At 38.5% G+C, this 19335-nt stretch overlaps 1 protein-coding gene across 1 annotated transcript; it reads left to right on the forward strand.

Moving 5' to 3' along the window:
• Positions 1-1099: 1099 nt before the first annotated feature.
• LOC139722067 (uncharacterized) lies at positions 1100-18083 on the forward strand. The gene is made up of 8 exons (XM_071633389.1): positions 1100-1298; positions 8320-8486; positions 9298-9514; positions 10734-10949; positions 12685-12890; positions 13810-13926; positions 14765-14984; positions 17959-18083. Exons 1-8 carry the CDS (start codon positions 1109-1111, stop codon positions 18081-18083), a joined length of 1458 nt encoding a protein of 485 aa, XP_071489490.1. The 5' UTR covers positions 1100-1108.
• Positions 18084-19335: the final 1252 nt, after the last annotated feature.

Raw genomic sequence — 19335 nt, forward strand, 5'->3', positions numbered from 1 at the left:
ATTTTTTAACTGCTAGTTTTCTTGGAATTCTTCTGAGAAAAGACCCGAGCCCCCTTTTAATGCCCAGCTTGTTCTTTTCATAGCAAACACGTGGCAAACATTTTGCGAGATTAATTAAGGTTTTATCTTTTTTTTAACAATAATTATCTCAAGATAATTGTTTCCTCGCCCCACCAAGTCAGATGTGTATTAATCCGTAAATGAATACAAGCAACATTTTTTTATTATATTTAAAGATAATGAATAGATTATTACTATTTTGCGAAGATACAATTTTTATTTGAACTAAAACAACCGACCATGAAAATTTTGTGATTTCATGACAGACAATCGTCAATCAGTGCATAATTTGACATTTCATACGGGTGAAGCAACCTTTCTATCTCGATGTGCGCTTCCCTGGCGGAATCGGTCGCAGGCAACAGCAAGCTCTCGATCTGTGCTATGTTTTTGATCTCTGTGTTATGCTTGTGATGCGATCAGTTCCAACACTGCTATAAAAACATGGCGTAGTCCTGGCTGCAAGCAGTTTCGGCTTTTACCACAGCGCCGTATACGGAACGTGGTATATCGAGGGTAAGCTGCCGGCATTTCCGTGGAAATGAACGTAAAATTATGCATTTTACCCTAGGGTGAACTATGTATAATCAACGGGAAATGTGTCAGTGTTGTGCTTCTTTGAGATCTTCTTGTACTTTTATTGCATTAGAGTTGCCGATGAATATGTTTCTCTCACCATCACAGAATATATTCGTACTCACTCGTCGCGGATGAATGTCGAAGGCCAGCCAGAATGAGATTAAAACTTCTTAATGTATGAAATGTTACCAAAAATTGACCTCACTTGCTATTGATTACCAACGAGATTTTCAGGTACTGCTCTAAAGTTGAATTTGAGTGGGTAAAAAACACATCTCGCTAAAATTGGTGTAAATAGATGAGAACTACATAGGCTTCGCGCGGATATATCCGCACAACTTACTTAGTCTCCATTGGCTTACGTGCTAAAAGTCTATTATGTCCACGGTTGTGATTGGACCTCCCTTTAATGTCCCAGAAAGAAAGTATCATCTTCTTCCTCTGGTAGTAATCAGAAGAATTTACTAAAATGAAGAAATATGCTCTTGTTGAGTGGACGAATGAGGCTGACGCAGGCTCATATAGCGTGGTGAAGAGCGAGTGGATTCTTGGTTATACACCGGAAATGTATCTCATCGAGTGGAGAGAAGGCCAGGGTAGGAAAAAACCTCCGCCCGGTGGATGGCCTATGGGAGAGGCGAAAATTCTGCAAACGAGCGGTGAGAGATAGCTCCTTTAGGGCCTGATTTACACTTCCCTACTCTATCCTGATAACAAAAGACCAGTGTGGTATGTACTACATTTATCTGGTAGAGTACACTTCACATCTGGTGCTCTTAGTATCTTTGTAGAAAATTTGGGAGCTCTTTTAGTTTCAGAATGCACGGCAAAGAAACATATGTTCCATCCGTTGACTGAAATCAGCACGTGTGTTGTCAATGTTTGTATGCGTAGTAAGTCTATGCTTGTTGTGCGCGATAACCGCACGGTGAATGAATGCATGTAATTATCAGTCTGACCTTACCTTCTCTTCGCTCAATTTTGTTGGGAGCCACACGATTGGTCTGGACTCTAGAGCTCTATGTGCTGTTCCCGAAATGTGTCATTTCGTCTTCAACGGAGGGTTAACTCACCCATAAACAGAGAAGTTACATAATGTATTGGGCATGCCATGTACTGGAAATAACAATATGAATTCACTTGTAGAAAATTAGACTTACAGTTGTAGGTATCATTACAGTTCTTAGACCCAACATTAAGTTTTCCACTCTGCAGCTCTAGCTGCATGCTCAGGATTATTCAGGTCTCTTAATTGTGTCTAGTGAGATGGATTGTAATGTTTAGGCTCTAACAACATATGAAGTTGAAATAGATGGGCCTACAATTGTAGATCTCTTTGTACTATCAGATTTGGAAGGGGATGTTTGCTGTGTGGGAGTGCAGCGAGACCACAGACACTGAATTGGATGAGGAGGAGGGCCATACATACGGTACATCTTACATGTATAGGCCTACCACAGGTACCTCAACTTGCAGGCAAACAATTCAGGCTATAGAAGTAGAAGTACTTGTAGAAATAGGACCTGGTCCACCCTTGGTCCACCTAGGTCCTGGCAAGTACTACCTTGTACACCAGAATATCATTATGCAAAATGAGAGTTGTAATCAAAAGATTTGCCCTTGCAGTGTACAAATTTTGGATTGTACCGGTGTTGCATGATTATGATAGAGGCATATCTACTGCATAGAGGTGGATGCATTTTTGTTTACTGCAGTAGCATGATGCCATGATGAAAAGATTTTCAGGCATGTGGTTTACATCTCATTTGGGTCAAGAGATCTTTGTTTACATTTCCTGTTACAGTTATTGTTATGAGCCTACACAACTAGAAAAATCTTTTGTTTGATGCAACAGTTTATTAAACTTAATTGCATGAGTACCGTACCTATTGATAGTACTATAAACCAGTCAAAGTCTAGCTCTAGTGTAGTAGTGTACCTCCAAAGCACAACGTACATGTCTTCAGACAGTTAACAGCGGAAAGAAATTATCAATGTTACAAGACAGATATAAAGTTCTATTATACCTCCTTAAATCTAGACTAGTGTAGCATCTTGTTTTATAGGTTTATTTTGTAGGTTGCACAGAAACTGTAGAATAAATGTGGTACCGGTAATGTTTCTGTATTGTTGAAACAAACTTGTTAGCAAATTACATCTTGTGTTAATGTTAATACTGCATTACTTCTGTATGGATAAATCTTACTACATGTGATTATAACTTAAGCAGTGTGCACAGGGAACTCTGTACATTAACATAAGTTGGTAAAAGGTAGGCCTACATTTTTATTATTATTATTATTATTTTTTAGGGGGGGGGGGTGTCTTTTGACTGATGCAAGATGCACGCTTCATGGGATGGTTAAATGTGAATTATTTGGAACATGTGATCTTTACGCTACTTGTCAGGTTTTGAGTGTTTTTGAGTTCACTAACTAGTGCATATTTTAGGGAGGCCTACAATGTGCAATGTACGTATATCTCGGTATGTACAACTGTACACTGTAGGTCTAGATATGAATTATGTGTAGATCTATACTTTCTTTCAAAGTATGGGTGCTTGGATTACGTGCACGTATAGTAATTCATTATACCGGTACAATCATATTGAGTGGGTTTACTAGTACTTCTAAATGCACTGTATCAAGTATTACCTTTGGAAATGGTGTAATTATTATTTGCTATGTGGTATTAAGATCAAATAAGATGTGCTTGAAAATCAGAGCACACAGTATAATGGCTGCTAAGCATATATAATGAATCGATTTGCCAAATTCCAGACTTGCATGATTTGGTTCTAGACACACAAGTGACATCAATGTTTACATGTAGGGCCTACATGTACTCCATAATGACTATTATGTACAACATTGCATGTTTGTAGCTCACAGTGCACAATATGTTTGACAGGCATAATTACAATGTACAAGTGTACAGTACTGTATATCTCTGGTGGGATTAAGCCTTGGATTTCATGTTTCATTGTTATTGTCACTGGTAGTTACAATTTTTGTAATTACAAGATAGTTTCAATACCATTTTGTGCTTTTAGATTTGAGTAATTACAATAGCCGTGGTTAAATGGGAGCATTTATATATATATTTTTTCTCCCAAAACATAATTAACCAGGATAATTGGTGTGAACTACAAATACAGTTGTAATATCTTGTCATGGCTAAATGGACATCGTATGTTAAAGGAAGCTTTGTCCATTGAACAGCTGACATCTGAAATTCATCATGTATATATTTTTTTAAATGCAATAACTGTCATTTAGTAGAAGGCTGGTGTGATATCTGAGAAGGCTGAAATACTTTGCTGTACAACTTGTTATATGTTTGAATTTATTGGAGGTAGTTTTGTACATACTTGTATTTTACATACATGTCCTAAAAAGTTGTCTCTAAGAGACTGTGATGTACTGTCAAATTATACTGGGTCTGCATGGTTCAAATTAGCACATTGTACCTGGTATTTTTGGCTTAGCAGTGCTGTGCACAGCATATGACTTTACAACCAGGAGAATTGTAAGCAGTGGAGACAGTATTAATTGGTGCAGTGTATCACTGTACAATTTGTGTGTACAGTTGTAACTTTGATCTACATGATATTGTACATATAGCAACTTTATACCGGCCTTTTGAACCTACATATTTGTAGCTTGCTTTGAGTCTTCATTGTAGTTGGTTACCACAGAGTTTGAATAACATATATCGTCTAGACCTGTAAATGAGAACTTAATGGCTTTGTGGGTCTTCCATCATCTGGATCTAATTAGAAACAAATGAATATCTTTTTAAATATGATACAGGTATACCTGCATGCACTGTACTAGAACGTTAGCACAAGATCCCTTATTTTTAGCCAATTTGAATTTAATACAAACGGATGTATCTTTTCCCTTGTAATTTAAGCGGGTGAACATTTTAATGTACAATGTTGAGATAGTATCGGGCCTACCAATTCAGATGAGAACACTGAATTGTATAAAAAATAGACCTATTTTAGCATAGAACGTATTATGTGAAGAAATTTACAATTTGCATACTCATAATTCCTTACTGTGCAGAAATACGTGCAGCCAATATACACACACAACACACCTTCCAAAACTATACAATTTTGTATGTATGACTCTCATATGCCATATGCTTTACATCTACATTGGATAAATTTGAAGTAGACATTCATGGGATGTATGTACTGTATTCTTGATGGTTAGAAGCACTCAGCAGGGAGGTGGGAAGAAAAGTAAGCTACAGTCTGTGAAGCAGGATGTACTAATGTGCAGGGGCAATAGTTACCTGCGAGGGTAAATTGTTTGTGGCACAAACACACTACACTGTACATGATTATGCCTGGACAGTTTTAAATGCATATCCTCCACAGCTGTAGTTTATTACAACTTAATTGTACATGTACCTTCAAAGAATGTGAATACTGGAATTGATCAAAAGGAGCACTGCTTATGTCCAGGTGTGAATACCATACATAGACTGGCCATGGAGAGAGTCAGGCCCCGAGGAACTCGGAAAGAATGTTTTGACAAAAGGACATAGCAATAGGATTCTTGCATAATTCTGCACTGTACCTGTGCCAAGCATATGGATCTCCTTATTGTTCAATGTGCAGGTAGCGTCAAAATATTGTTGTGTATAATCTGCTGGACTTGGTGCACAGTGAATGGCTTCTATTTTCTTCTCTAGCTCTCTCTCTCTCTTTTGCTGATACACATGCCAGAAATATATGTCTGCCAGCTAGGCGGGACATATGAATGCATATTATCATATGCACTCTCCACACAGAAAAGAGATTGAGTGAGTCAACAATGTAGAAGCAGAGGCAGGTCTGTTTTCTACCCCCTCCCCTCCCCTTGCTGTCTACACCATGCGTGGCTTGTGGTATTGTGAGTAGAGCAAGAGATCATATACACATGAGCATGTCACTGTGCTCTTGTGGCTTGCTCATGTTTTTTTTGTGGCTCTACTTTTGTATATTGCATCCAATATAGTTCATCAGTGATATAGACTATCATCTCCCCAGGCAATAACAAATTGCATGCTGTAAGGACATTTGCAGAGAATATGGATGCTATCGACCTGTCTATGAAGAGAGGTAATTTTGTTTTAAGTAATCAAGAACAGGATTAGCTAGATCACCTGATTCATTGTTGGCTCTCATGCTTCCGTACATTGTGTGTTCTTATATTGTTATGCCAAAAGTTGCAGTACATGTTTACTTCCATTGTGCCTCAGTGTTGATGGACATCGTTCGGCTGATGCAGGGTACATTTCTTGGAAGGTGCCGTGCGCATTGCATACAGTACTTGTTATGTGTGCTGCATTATATGTTTTCAGCATATATTGTAAATACATTGTAGTACAGTATTCCTTTGTTTTGCATGTCATAGCTTCATGTTTTCTGCCATTTCTAGGCTTGTGATTTTCATGTGAGTGTGTTGTTACATGTTCCAGGAAACATACATGTTCTGGCTGCTTCCTGTATACATGCATGCCTGTCAGAGCCCAGGTTTTGGGTCCAGTTGTTTCTTTTTTTCTCTGTGTTTGACTACATGGCCTCATACTTTGCCACATGAATGCATGGGTCTGTTTCCTTTCAGTGCATACATGATAATACAAAATTGTATGTGAAATATGAATTACTGATGCAGTGAATGAATGCATTGTGCACAGTGATTTGATAATCTAAGCTCACAGTGTACGTCAGTATACAGTACAAGTGAACAGCGTGATTGATAGGACTCTGTATCCATGCACTCTTCTGTGATTATTGGTCAGAGAAACCCTGCTTATATAGTCTTGTCTGATTACAAGCATACAAGTGGAATGAGTATATATAAAATAGCAATCCAAGGTAACCAAAAGGACTAAGCATTATAACTCCTCTTTGATTGCTTTTCCCTTTATCCATTTTCTGTTCTTTTCTTCCACTATCTCTCCTTTCTCCTATCTTTTTCTTTCTGTACCTCTCTTGTCTTTTGTTTTTCCTTTTTCATCTTTTCTTTTGTCCATGATGGTTGATAGGTCCTGTTTCCTCCTTGTTTGCTATCTTCATATCTACTCTGTTTTCATAGATCTGTTTTTCTTGTGATATCTCCTGCTTCTTCCCTTCTCTTTCTGTTGTTTTCTCTTCCCGTTCTTTACCCCCCCCCCATTTCTCAGTCTCTATCTGGTTGTCATACAAAATATTTTTCTACTGAAAGAGAGCAGATCCCATCAAGTTTTGTTCTTCCTCACAGGTTTCTGGTTTGCATGTACACTATGTACAGTATATATATGTACAGTTTGATACTGACTTCATTTCAGACAATTTGTCTGTATTCGTATATAGTATAGTTTTGTTTTGTTTCAAGTATTCTATGTTTGACAGTTCTGTAAGTTGCTTGCTCCCAGATCTTTCTGTTCCCATTGTTTTTAATAACTGGAGAGACCAACTTAATGAGCATCGCTATTTTAATTTTTTTTTTCCTGCCTTGAAATTGCTGTTTTTTTTTGTTTGATTAACTTTTCCCTCCTTTCACCAACATTGTTCATGAGACACATAACATTTCTTCTGCAGATTGTTTGATTGTGTGTGGCTATAGAGAAGAATACTACTTAATGTCATTTTAGCCACACTTTTAGCATGGATGTTATTTAAGTCACATATTGTATACTGTATATAAGCAGGGGAGTTTGCTAAACCAAGTGAAAAAAAATTATCTTTCCAAATTTCTTCACTTGATGAAGAAGACAGTCAGAATTGCATTTCACTTCTAACCCACCAAATCATTGGGAAATTTCATGGCAGAAATGATTGTCTTTTCCTTGTATTAAAGTTTATCCCCTCTCCTTTTTAACTTGGTTTGTCAAGTATTTAAGATACATGCTTTTGGATAGGCTGAAACTAAAAAAGATATCATAATTTTTTTTTTTTCTACACAAAGAACAAGAAATTGTTGTGAAATGAAAACTACTTTTTTTCCCCAAACTTCATTTAACATACAAAGTAAATTTTCCCTTCTGAGCATGTGATTTTCACTGTGCATTGGTGTTTTTTTAATAATCATTGTGTTCTTTTAAAGGTTGACAATGCTGTAATTACAACATAGAGTACTGAAGTACAGATGTCATAGCCATTCATCGCTGTGGAAACTGATTCTAGACAACCTCACATAGCCTGAAATATGTATGAACAGAATGGTTGCCAACCATGCTTGTCAATCCTGCTTCCAGTGCACTGCCAGAAGCCTTGTGCAAGGATGACTTGTTTGAAACCAGTACTAAACTGTAATGTAAAAGTGGAAATTTTCGCAGCACTTGTTGAAATTTTCGGACATTTCAAATAACCAGAAACTAGCATGAAAATAAATCACGTGAATATTTGTGCTTGCCATATGTTGCAGTAGTGGATCTACATGTATGTATTGATTCCACAAAATTACAAAACATGCAAAATTCATCTTACCTGGCCGAGTGCGAAATTATATACACTTTTACGGTAACAAAAGACTGTGACATCATCACATCAGTACTCATTGCCAACTACAGGACCAATGAAAGTTTACCCATCATATTCTGCCTACCGGTAACTCACTTTTCCCTCTGCATCCTTCTGCCCCGCCCTAATACATCCATCTGCCCCGCCCTACTGCATCCATGTGCCCCGCCCTCCTGCAGACAAGGAGGTGGAGTTAAAGAGACAGCTCCACACGATGACCTCCGTGAAAGAGCAGAGCAACCTCGTCGTGACGGGGAAGCGCAAGAGGATCCCAAAGAAACGCCTCTATGAGAGCGACGACGAGACCGACACGGACGCCTGCCGGTCATCCAGTGGGGATGAAAAGGTCAGGAAATGACTTTTTTCTTTGGTGACACTGTTAAGACGATGATGATTGAAAATTGGCGGTGATTATTGCTATTATCATTCCACATTTATATCATTATCATCGTCATTGTTTCATTTATTGTTTTATCATCATCATCATCATCTGCTTATTATCATTCATTCAGCCAATAGCAAAGCTACAATTGTTGCTGCGAACAGCACCAAATGCAGCCTTTAAGGAAGGGAAAAGGAGAAATACAAGTTACAGATGAATCAGGGTGCAGAAGCAAAATTTCGTTGTCATATGGTAGTCTTTAACCCATTGAGGACAGGCTGATTTTGCTACAACATGCATCTCCTATAGACACCTGCCCGAGTATACTCGGGGCTCGTCCTCGACGGGTTAAGGGCCACCACTGCTCGCTACATGATCACTTCCAACTTCAGAACTCTGACACAGAGATCTCTTCCCACCTCCCTGGACACAGCAAGGCTTGACAATAACTTTTACTTGTGGTGGCCCGACAATGAAATTTGATGCCGTGATTGAGCCACCAAAACATGTCTTTTATGAAAAAATGGTGGCCCGACATCAATTTCTCGCTGCCCAGGGCAACTGCAATGGGCCACCACTTATATTGAGCCTTGCACAGTTGTAGTCATTGTGTGTCACAATCCAGAGCAGCACAATTTGAATATTGTGGACAGATCAGATCTAGTGTATACCACACTTAAGGATGCATCTGTGATGATTTAAGCACAATGTCAACAATAAGAACCAATCCCAGATAAATATGTTTCTTATTCATTCACTCTTTGTATTCTTGCAGAAACGTCTCAAGGGGAGGAATGCCAGGATGGGATTGGAGAACTCGTCGCCACCGACCCCAAGGAGGGGTGGGATGAAGAAGTCCCTCCAAGCACAGAACGCGACCTCGTCTTGCCCCGAGCAGGACCAGGACCAGGACCAGGACCAAGAGGAACTGGGCAAGATCAGTTCAGCACAGAACGCCTACCAAGAGATGTCTTCAGAGAGAGAAGTGGAAGGTAATCGTAACAAGCATTCATTTGTATCAAGATAACAATCAGTAGGTATGGGTTCTTTGCCACCACTTTGTGATGCTCGGAATTCTCCAAAACGTACATTGTACAGTCAACCTTGCGCAAGTCAAATTCAAAGGGAGTGAAGAAAACGCTTTGACTTTCATGGCTACGCCAAGATCTCAGCCTTGGATCGTGCGATTGCCTCAAACGAGGGTAGATGAAATAATCTACAAAGCTGTATGGCTGAATTTACGAAAGTCCTTTTCTTTTATTTCATATGAATTCATTTATGCTAATTTATGCGAGAAATCATAGCTTCGCTTATTTCCCACTGAATATTAAGCTTTAGGATTAACAATTTTTTTGGTACAAATGTCCTAACTTATCAAATCCTCAAAGAATATAATAGGTTGTGATTTTTATTTCTTATGTTTTTTATTGCTTTCCATTTTTAATGTTTTTCCTTTTTTTCATCCTTTTTGGCTGTGTGTGGGTGTGTATGTAAAAGTAGGTGTGTGTGCGTGTGTTGTGAGAGAGAGAGTGTGTGTGTGTGGTGTTTTTAAAAGTTATGATAGTTTCTAGAAAGTGTTCCATAATTTGGAAATGTTTCTGATTTTGTCCATAGGTTTATAAACTGTACACCTACTTGTATGTATAGAAATAGTGAAATTTCAGCGACGTGTTCGGTCAATGTAATCTAACAACCATACTGCAGGTCCAGTTGCCATAAATTTGGTATCAAAATGTATGGGAAGGATCACAGAAAAAAGTCATGGAATTTCATTTTGAAATATTTAGGCATTACGAAGCACCAAAAATTAGGGGGGGGGGTATTATGGTTAAAACACACACATATCAAACACCATTAAATGTGCACATATAGGTATACAGGTTATATGTGATAGAATATGTTGCTTTTATGGTGACAAACTAAAGGGCATAGCTAGTGCTTGGTTCAAACCCTCACCTTTCCTAATGAAAGAACAGTGCAGAGTCTAGATACTAGACCTCAATACGTCTTCATTGTATCCTGTGGCCAATTGGGAGAGTGAAAATGGATGTTCAAATTGATGAAATTTATCGCAACTGATTGACAAATTGCTCTGCATCGACATACATGTTGTTGTTAATTTGCTGCTTCTTTACGTCAATGTACAACAATGTAGGGCAACTTGTCAATCAGTTGCAATGAACAAGGACGTGTTCTTTCCTTCCGATGTAGAATCAACCGATGACATCATGGAAGATGGGCGTGGCAACCTGCTGGAGAACATGATGGATGATGGGGCAGGGATGGAGGAGGAGGAGGAGGAGGAAGAAGAGGAGAGTGAGACCGATTACCCTCCGGAGTACGAGCTGTCTGAGCTGGAGAAGTTGCGCATGGAGGTCCGAGGTTTGCGTGATGAGATCATGCTGTTGAGACACCAAGTCTGCAAAGGTCAGAGGTCAAAAATGCTTCAATGATTTGAAAGCTGCCCAGGCTTTCCAGTATTCCATGGCAGTTTGGTTGGTCTATGTAGTTATTTTGCGAATCCGGACTGCCCAACAACTTTGCAAATGAAAGCAAGAGAATATATCATTGCTGGGGTGACAAGACCTTGTATCTGCAATTTTGGTGAAAGTGACTTTTTTGGATTAATGGTGCAATTATGGTTTAAGTGATGTCCTGTCCAAATCCCAACTGTCTTACTCCAAAAATGAAGCCACCATGGCATGTCGAAGGAAAAGTTCTCCCGTTTGCCACAGTGCTTTGGCCGCCATGTTTTTTGGCTCTCCTGAACATTTGATATTTTGTAGATATATGAGGTCTTGTCGCCCCAGCAACGATTTGTTTTTTTTTGTATATGGATATTCGATTGCGATTGTGATTTATTCAACACTTCCAGTAAAAACAGAGGAAAGATATAGAAAATTGATAACACGATACTACAACGGAGAAAAGAATGATCACAATAAGCTTCAGTATAACATTACAATTATACAATACATTTGAAAGTGTTCGGAGAGAGACAGAAAGGCTATGCCTTATGCAAAATATGAAAGTCTTGTCCCCATACTATTTCATTTGTAAAATATCAAAATATTGTTAATTTAAAACATTTCTTTGTGAATCAATACACACATACATACGTACACACATACACACGCACACTGACATATTTCATAAGAGTACAATTTATCATACAATTTCAGCATACTGATTTAAAACATGCAATCTTAATCAGAGGGGTGAAGGTTGAGGTGTGAATTTTCTTCGGTTTGTCTCCCTCGACAATCATCGTGTCACTGCCGGCAACCAGGGATAGTCTGGTGGTAGTGTCGCTGCCCTGAAAGCAGTAGATGACAGGTTTGAGTCTTGTGGTTCCTTTTTTCCGACATGTTTGTTAAATTATTACAGATCAGCAATTGTGATCTTACAAATTTCATTTCTCGAAGGAGACAAATTGATGAAAATTTACACCTCAATTTTGCAAATGTTTAAATTCGTGGTGGACGAATACAACTGTGGAGAGAGAAATATTCACATTCATGTCATAGTCATGATGATATCAGAGTTAATACTTTCGCATTTTGTTAAATTTGCTAATAGCACCCTACTCGCAAATTTCACAAAAATAAAAACCTTTGCAAACTCTATGGCATATGTATATCCATGTCTTCTCAGCAGAGGTGCCGCGTAGTATGTTTTTGTTTTGAATTTCTTCACCCAGAACAAGAAAGTATGCTCTGGAAATTAAAGATAGGATTTTTTCTTTCTGAAAGATTTTGATTTAGTTGATAAACTGTTAATGTGCAATTTGTCAATTTTCAACCAATATCAGACTTTTGGCGCACAAATGCTTTAATACCAACTTCAAGAGCGAAACATTTCAAACATACTGTAGAATAATGTGCCCTTACTGAAGTAAGTATGCATGTTTGATGTACACTGACTCCATTTCAAACTGGCAGTGTGTGTATTCAGCCCTTGAAGTGAGTTTTGATGAACTGGATATGAAGGAAATATCAACATTTCATAAAGAGTCCAGCAAAGAATACTTGCAAGTCATATCTTCTGTATAATTACAGTTGAAATTGGGTAAATGTTGAATTTGTCAATTTTTTTTTTTTGAATGTGTGTGTAAGGATCATTTCTGTTATGAGTAGTTCCATTCTGTTCTTGCATAAACCAGAGCTCCCAAAGGTCCATGCCATTGCCTTGAAAGCCCTTGGAGTTGGCATGCATGGCAATGGCAGCTACACCATAGAACCCCAGCCCACCGCCCCAGTGCCCGCGAGACCCGTTGCTCCTTCCAGTGGTCGGGGTCACCATAGGAGGGGCAGGAAGTCGGCAAACATTGTCAGACCCTCCAATGTGCTGAAGAAAGAGACCGAATTGGTGAGATGTGCCTCTTGATTGGTCCTACCAATTTGCATGAAAAGGGGTGTTTCATAAAGCTGTTCGTAAAATTATGAATGACTTAAGAACGACTGGTGATGAGTTCTTGTGCTGAGTTATGGAAATTCTGATAAGTATAGCACATCAGAACTGATCACCAGTCATTCTTAGGTTGTTCGTAACTTTACGAACAGCTTTATGAAACAGGGCCCAGGTTACAAGCTCCTGGATAATACAACATTCTATGAGTATTTCTAGGTGAGTTATGGCTAGACTAAAGTTGGATGGCTTTTATGGGGTGATGTGTATTCACTATGTCTTTAAGAACAGATTGAATTGAGAATCATTGTCTGTTGATAGAATATGTTGATTGACGTTTCATGATAGTGTTTTTTTTTTCTTTGAGTGTGTGTCTTGACTTCTAGTAGATGTGTTCACTCCTGCCCTACCTTGAAAAGCAATGATATATTGATACCACAGCAAGAAGATGAAGCGGCATTATAAGCTGTGAACTTATTTCACAGTTACAACATTGCCAAGAAGAATATCGGTTTAAGAGCTCTGCAGCGTGTAATGATTGATCCTTTAAGATAGGAGTTTTATTTTTGTTGTCCTTGGAATATACGTTGACGACGATGCTGAAAGTTTTTATCTGGTGGTTAATTCACAAACTTTTGTATGAGACTTCGTTGTATTTTTTCCCCTTTACCCTAAAAAAGATGGTGAATGACTGCGGCTTGTAATAATTATTTAAGTGTGAAGCAATGTCAAATTGTGTTGCAATGAGCAAAAGCTTTCATGATTCTTTATGGAGAATTTTCATTGTTATATTTCAAGATAAAGACTGAAAAAATCTTTTATCATAGCCTTTCATGCACATAAGTGCATATATTCTTTCTGTGTGTTTGTATGTGTACAGTTCAGGCAGAAAGTGAAGGCTGAGAATCAGTCCATGAACGGGGTGAAGGCAGCAAGGAATGAGAAGACCTCAGCATCCTCACCAGGCCGTAGGGCCCCGGGCCAGAAGCCAAGCCAGGTAATGATGATAATGATGATAAAATCACAGCTAGTTCAGTTTCCGAAACCCTAAGGTTACAGGAGGCATGTTCAGATATTTTCACGAATGACGAGGTCACACACATTTTTGCTTGATGTAGTTTTGGTGATGTGACACCAAGGCTATCTTAAGTGTACTAAATGCATGTCCATTTGCGAAACTTTCGCATGTTGTAAATTTGTGGCTCAACGGTGATTTGTGAAATTCACGAAATCAAAACCTCACAAAAATGACAGCTTCTACAAAACTTGTCTGCACACGTAATTGCTTGGCATTACGGGTGTTGATTGATAAGAATTGATTTTGTTTTATGTAACTACTAAAGGAAGCATGTAATGCTTCACAAGCATAAAACCAAGGGACCTGTCGCTTTAGAGTCCCTTCTAAAGGACGAGGTAGTAAAGGATAAAGTGCCTTGCCCAAGGGTTCATACTGTTGCTGTTGCTAAGGGGATGTGAACCATGGCCATCACGATTGATTATCTGCGGTCTTATCTGCTGAGCTGCCACAGCTCTTTGGATGTGGATTTTGATGATTTACAAGAATATGCCAATTTTCTAATCTATGTTTTATTTTATTACTTGCTTTTTTAAATTAAATTGTGACACCCAGAAAGCTTTTGGCTTTGTTGAACATATAGCTACGATTGCACGTAAACTAGATGCCACGTATAGATTCTATTGAGTAAAAACAGTTCAGTCATTAAAGTGGTTCATGTCCACATCCTTGGGGAATAGAATATTTTGTATTAAAATTTGAATTTGAATGCACTAGCAGATCAACCCATCACATGCTGTCCGCACTGCCCCTTCTGCAGGTCGAGATCCACCCTGGCACAGGTGTTTTTATCGACCGCGAGGACTGGGAGAAACTGAACGAGCTGGACCAGCCGACGGCATTCGCTCGCCGAATGCTGCCCTACGTCTTCTCCATGGAGACGCTCCTCAACAGCAACCTCCGGGGTGGGCGGAGCACCAGGGATACCAAGGCGGAGCCGAAACTCGCCCTGGACCAGGAGAGAGTGGATGCGATATACAGTGAGTCCTCACAAAGCAATGACACTTGTATATCTCCGGGCTCTCATGCGAATGCATGCACTATGAGACCCATCAACACGAAGCTTGATGAAGCAACTGAAATCTATATCTTTTTTTGGTACAGTATGTAGCATCTCCATTGAGAAAGAATTTGTCCCTTTCTAAGTCCAAAGACATTCTACAAAAAAAAGCAAGAAAGACTGCAACTAGATAACACAGTTTGGAGAAAAAGGGCTTCAAATTGTAAATGCAGTCAGGTATGAAGGAATTAATACACTCAGATATTCAAGGTCAATTCAAAGTAACATGTTTTATAAAAAGCTAAAGAGGTTTAAAGTTTTAGTACATTTGTAGACTTTGAAATGCACACATAAGGTGTAGCTGAGGTTTGATTCTGTAACAAATGTGAAATTTATTGCTTTTCAGCCATATCACCTTTACTGCCATATTCTTGTCTGAATTTTTTTAATTTTTACTGTATCAGGGTGATGTGATGGGGGTCATATATGTGTGTGTGTGCATGTTTGTGTGTTTAGGTTTGGCTATAACATCTGGATATTAAAGGGACTGTACAGTACTGGGTGAGGTGGGGATTCATGTTTTGAACATTAATAAGTGAGATAATGAGAAATCTCTTATGAAATAAGAAAGAGCATGTAATTTTAAGAAGGATTCAATGTTTATTTGATGAAAATTGGTTTTCAAATGGCTGAGATATCCAAAAAAGTGATGATAATAAAAGGCGACATGCCACAACTTTAGATCTCTTTGTTTCACCTTGTTTTTGGATATCTCAGCCATTTTAAAACCGATTTTTATCTAATAAACTTTTGATACCCCTTAGAATCGCATGCTCTTTGACATCTCATAGAGTTGTTTCTGAATATCTCGCAAAAAGTAAAAAGCTAAATCCTCACCTCGACCAGAACTGTACACACCCTTAAACATCAAGAACGGGACAAATGATCAACTCTTCCCTGTTAAGTGATCAATAGACAGAGTGCTAAGGAAAGAACTCTGTCAACAGTTTGAATGTGTACCTATGAAGAGAGAACTTGGGAAATGAATCAGGCTCATTCTTGCTACCACTTTCTCCTTTCTCTTTGATATGTCAAACTCCAACAGATGTTTAACTTTGAACAATATTCCTCCCTCGTACCCTAGTTTCGATTTCATCTTAATCTCACTTTGTTAAGTCAGTGTCATAAATTATAAAACCTAGTTTTTCCTGAAATAATTGCAGAGTACATTTTGATGTACAGTATGCCCCCCCAAATTACAAGCAGAATTTTGCATTGATAACTTCCAATATGATTAAACTGTCTAAATGCTGCTTCAGGATCTAACGTAACATCTTAGCTATATTTTGCAGAAAACCCCATTCAATTAGGTTAAGTGGTCACAGAGAAATGTGAATCATTGTACGCATGTCATAGGTCTGATTCTTCCAAGTTTATAGCTCTTGGATGCTCTTGGAACTGCATATTAATGTCGGAACACAATGGACAGAACTTGGAGGGAAGGGATTCCTGACAAGCTCTACAAAACTCCTCATTTCTCTTTCACCACTGAAGCAAATCGGATAAGGGTTTTCCGTAAGATACGGTAATAAGTCATAGTTGCATACCTTGGAATTGAATTGGATTGATTCACTATTTTTATGCCTCCGCCACGAAGTGGTGCCAGAGGCATTATGTTTTCGGGTTGTCCGTCCGTCCGTCCGTCCGTCCTTCTGTCCGTCTGTCCTTCCGTCCGTAATGAATTTTGTGGACAGCGTAACTAAAAAACCTTTTGAGGTGTCCTAATGAAACTTGGCATGTATGTGTATTAGGGGGTGAAATTGTGCCTATCAACTTTTGGGTGCACACGCTCAAGGTCAAAGGTCAAAAGGTCAAGGTCAAATACGTAAAATTTCTTTATTTCCACCATATCTATGCAATGCCTGGAGATATTTTCTTGAAACTTAGTGTATACATGTATTACCCAATTAAGATTCTCTGGTGAAAGTTTGGGGTCATGAGGTCAAAGGTCAAAAGGTCAAGTAAAAATATTATAACTTCACTTTTTTCTCCGTATCTTGGAAATTGTTCAAGGTATCTTCATGGAACAAAGTATATATATATGTACTGACTGGCAGTGATTATCTAGAGAATTTAGGGTTCATGGGTCAAAGTTCAGGGTCAAAGGTCAAGGGCAACACTTCAAAATTTTACTATTTCCCTCATATTTATGCAATGCCAGCAGGATTATTATTTTTTTTTACACTTGGTGTATGCATGTATAACCTAATAGAGATTCTCTGGAAGCTTTCTTTTTTCTTCTTTTTTTTTTGTTTGCCTCAAAGGTCAAAAGGTCAAAGATCAAGGGATGAACTAACTTTTTCCTCCATATCTCAGAAGTGGCTCAAGTTATCTTGAAACTTACTATATATTTGTGCATGTTGTGCCTGACAGTGATTATCCTATGAATTTTAGGGTCAAAGGCCAGATGAAAATGGTAACAATGAACTTTTCAATACAGAAATTGCACTTTTTCTCCATACCTTGAAAATTACTCAATGCATAAACTTATGAATAAGTCAAAGTCAAGTTAAAGTCCTTAAATCCCCAAATACATGCTCTCCTATTCATCCAATTAAACCTAGGTCAAGGAAGGTGAACATTCAACACATTTGTGACAAACTTGTCATTTTAACATTTTGCCAATTTTGTGAAAATGTAATCACACATTGTCTACATGTACTATAGACCTATTAGGAGAATCATGCATTATGGCGGAGGCATACCAGTCGCCTTAGCGACATTTCTAGTTAAAGTTATCATTGCGGAGGGTCCTATTTTAATTTTTTTGGGGGACATATTGTACAGTTTTGTCCTGCACCTATTGTGAATTTCATGGAGTTTGTCAATGCTTTGATCGGTACTTTTGAGTTCCTTAAATGTATGTATTTTGTCATTTTCTTGTTTTGCTGCAGAGTCCGTCATCACCAAGTTTCCAAACGTCTCCTACTGTGACATCGGCCAAGCCATCAATGGCCGGCTATCGAGCATCAGATATCGCGAGCAGAAAAGACAGGCTCGACTTATGAAGCAAGAGTGATGGAAGATCGTGCCATGATCATCAGACTCGGCTGCTTTGGAAAGAACACCAGTGAGGCACTTTCCGACCCATCCAAAGTGCATTTTGCCTTTTTCCTCCTGAATCTCATATTTTTCTCGGTGCTAGTCCTATTGATGTAACCGTGTTGTGACACTGGTCCTTTTGCACCTATGGCAGGGTCATCTGTTCTTCACAAATGAGAAACTTGGCAGCTTCCCGTGTTCGTCTTTAAAATGCTGGGCGAAAACATCTTTGTGCTGACTCAGAAAGAATGGATGTTGAGTATACACAGAGCTTTGCACTGCCATGTTATGACAAAAACTAAACTTTGACCGTTGACCTGACTGTGATAGTCATTTCTTTCTGTAGCGCACAAACGCCGTGGTTTTAACTTCTGATGAGAATGTTGAGTGTTTGAATTCTTTTTTGTTGTTGTATATATTGTATGCATCTTCAATTGATGTTTATTTGTAAACCGATTCAGTATTAAATACGTTCACAAAAAAAAGAAGTCCAGCCTTTGAGAAAGAAAATCAAAAATATTTGTTTGTGTTTCATCTGTTGCCACTGTTTTGGAAAAAAAAAATCAAGTATGTTGAAGAAGTCTTGTAGTGATGGATAGTTATACAGTTGAACCTCTCTTATCCGGCCTCCCTTTATCCGGATCTCTCTATTATACGGACGCAATCTCGCCGTGATTTAAAAAAAAAATAATTACGGGAGGAAAGGGGGATTCCCAACTCCTTGAGAACTCCTACACAAACACACATTAATTACATATTACTTCCAACATGATTAACATACATTACATCAAGTTTCCTTCCAAATTGCTTACCTTCAGACATTTTAACATCCCCAAACATTCCCAAATTATCGCATTTTGAAGCGTAGTTTCGTCGACTCGTACTGTTTATTTTCAAGATCTACTTGATACATTTCTTAATAATTATTTAGGTAAATCATCCCAAGAATTTATAAAAGAAAATGATTTCATTCTTGCAAACACAAACCTCAATTTTGGGGTCTGTCACCGAGTGTAACAATGAAAAGGTTGCAGTATACACATTACTACATGTGGTACTATGTCACAATGGGCTACATCAGTACATGTGTATGTATATGTACATGTATAAAGCATTGAGTCTCCCGTATCAGGCCAAATCCCTTATCCGGATGAGCCCCGGTCCCGACTTGTCCGGATACGAGAGGTTCAACTGTATTCTGTGTTCAGATGTTTAGAAATTGAAGATCA

This window comes from Diadema antillarum, unplaced genomic scaffold, assembly GCF_040938485.1.
Source record: "Diadema antillarum isolate AM-2024a unplaced genomic scaffold, OU_Dant_1.0 scf00000156, whole genome shotgun sequence".
Lineage (NCBI taxonomy): Eukaryota > Metazoa > Echinodermata > Echinoidea > Diadematoida > Diadematidae > Diadema > Diadema antillarum.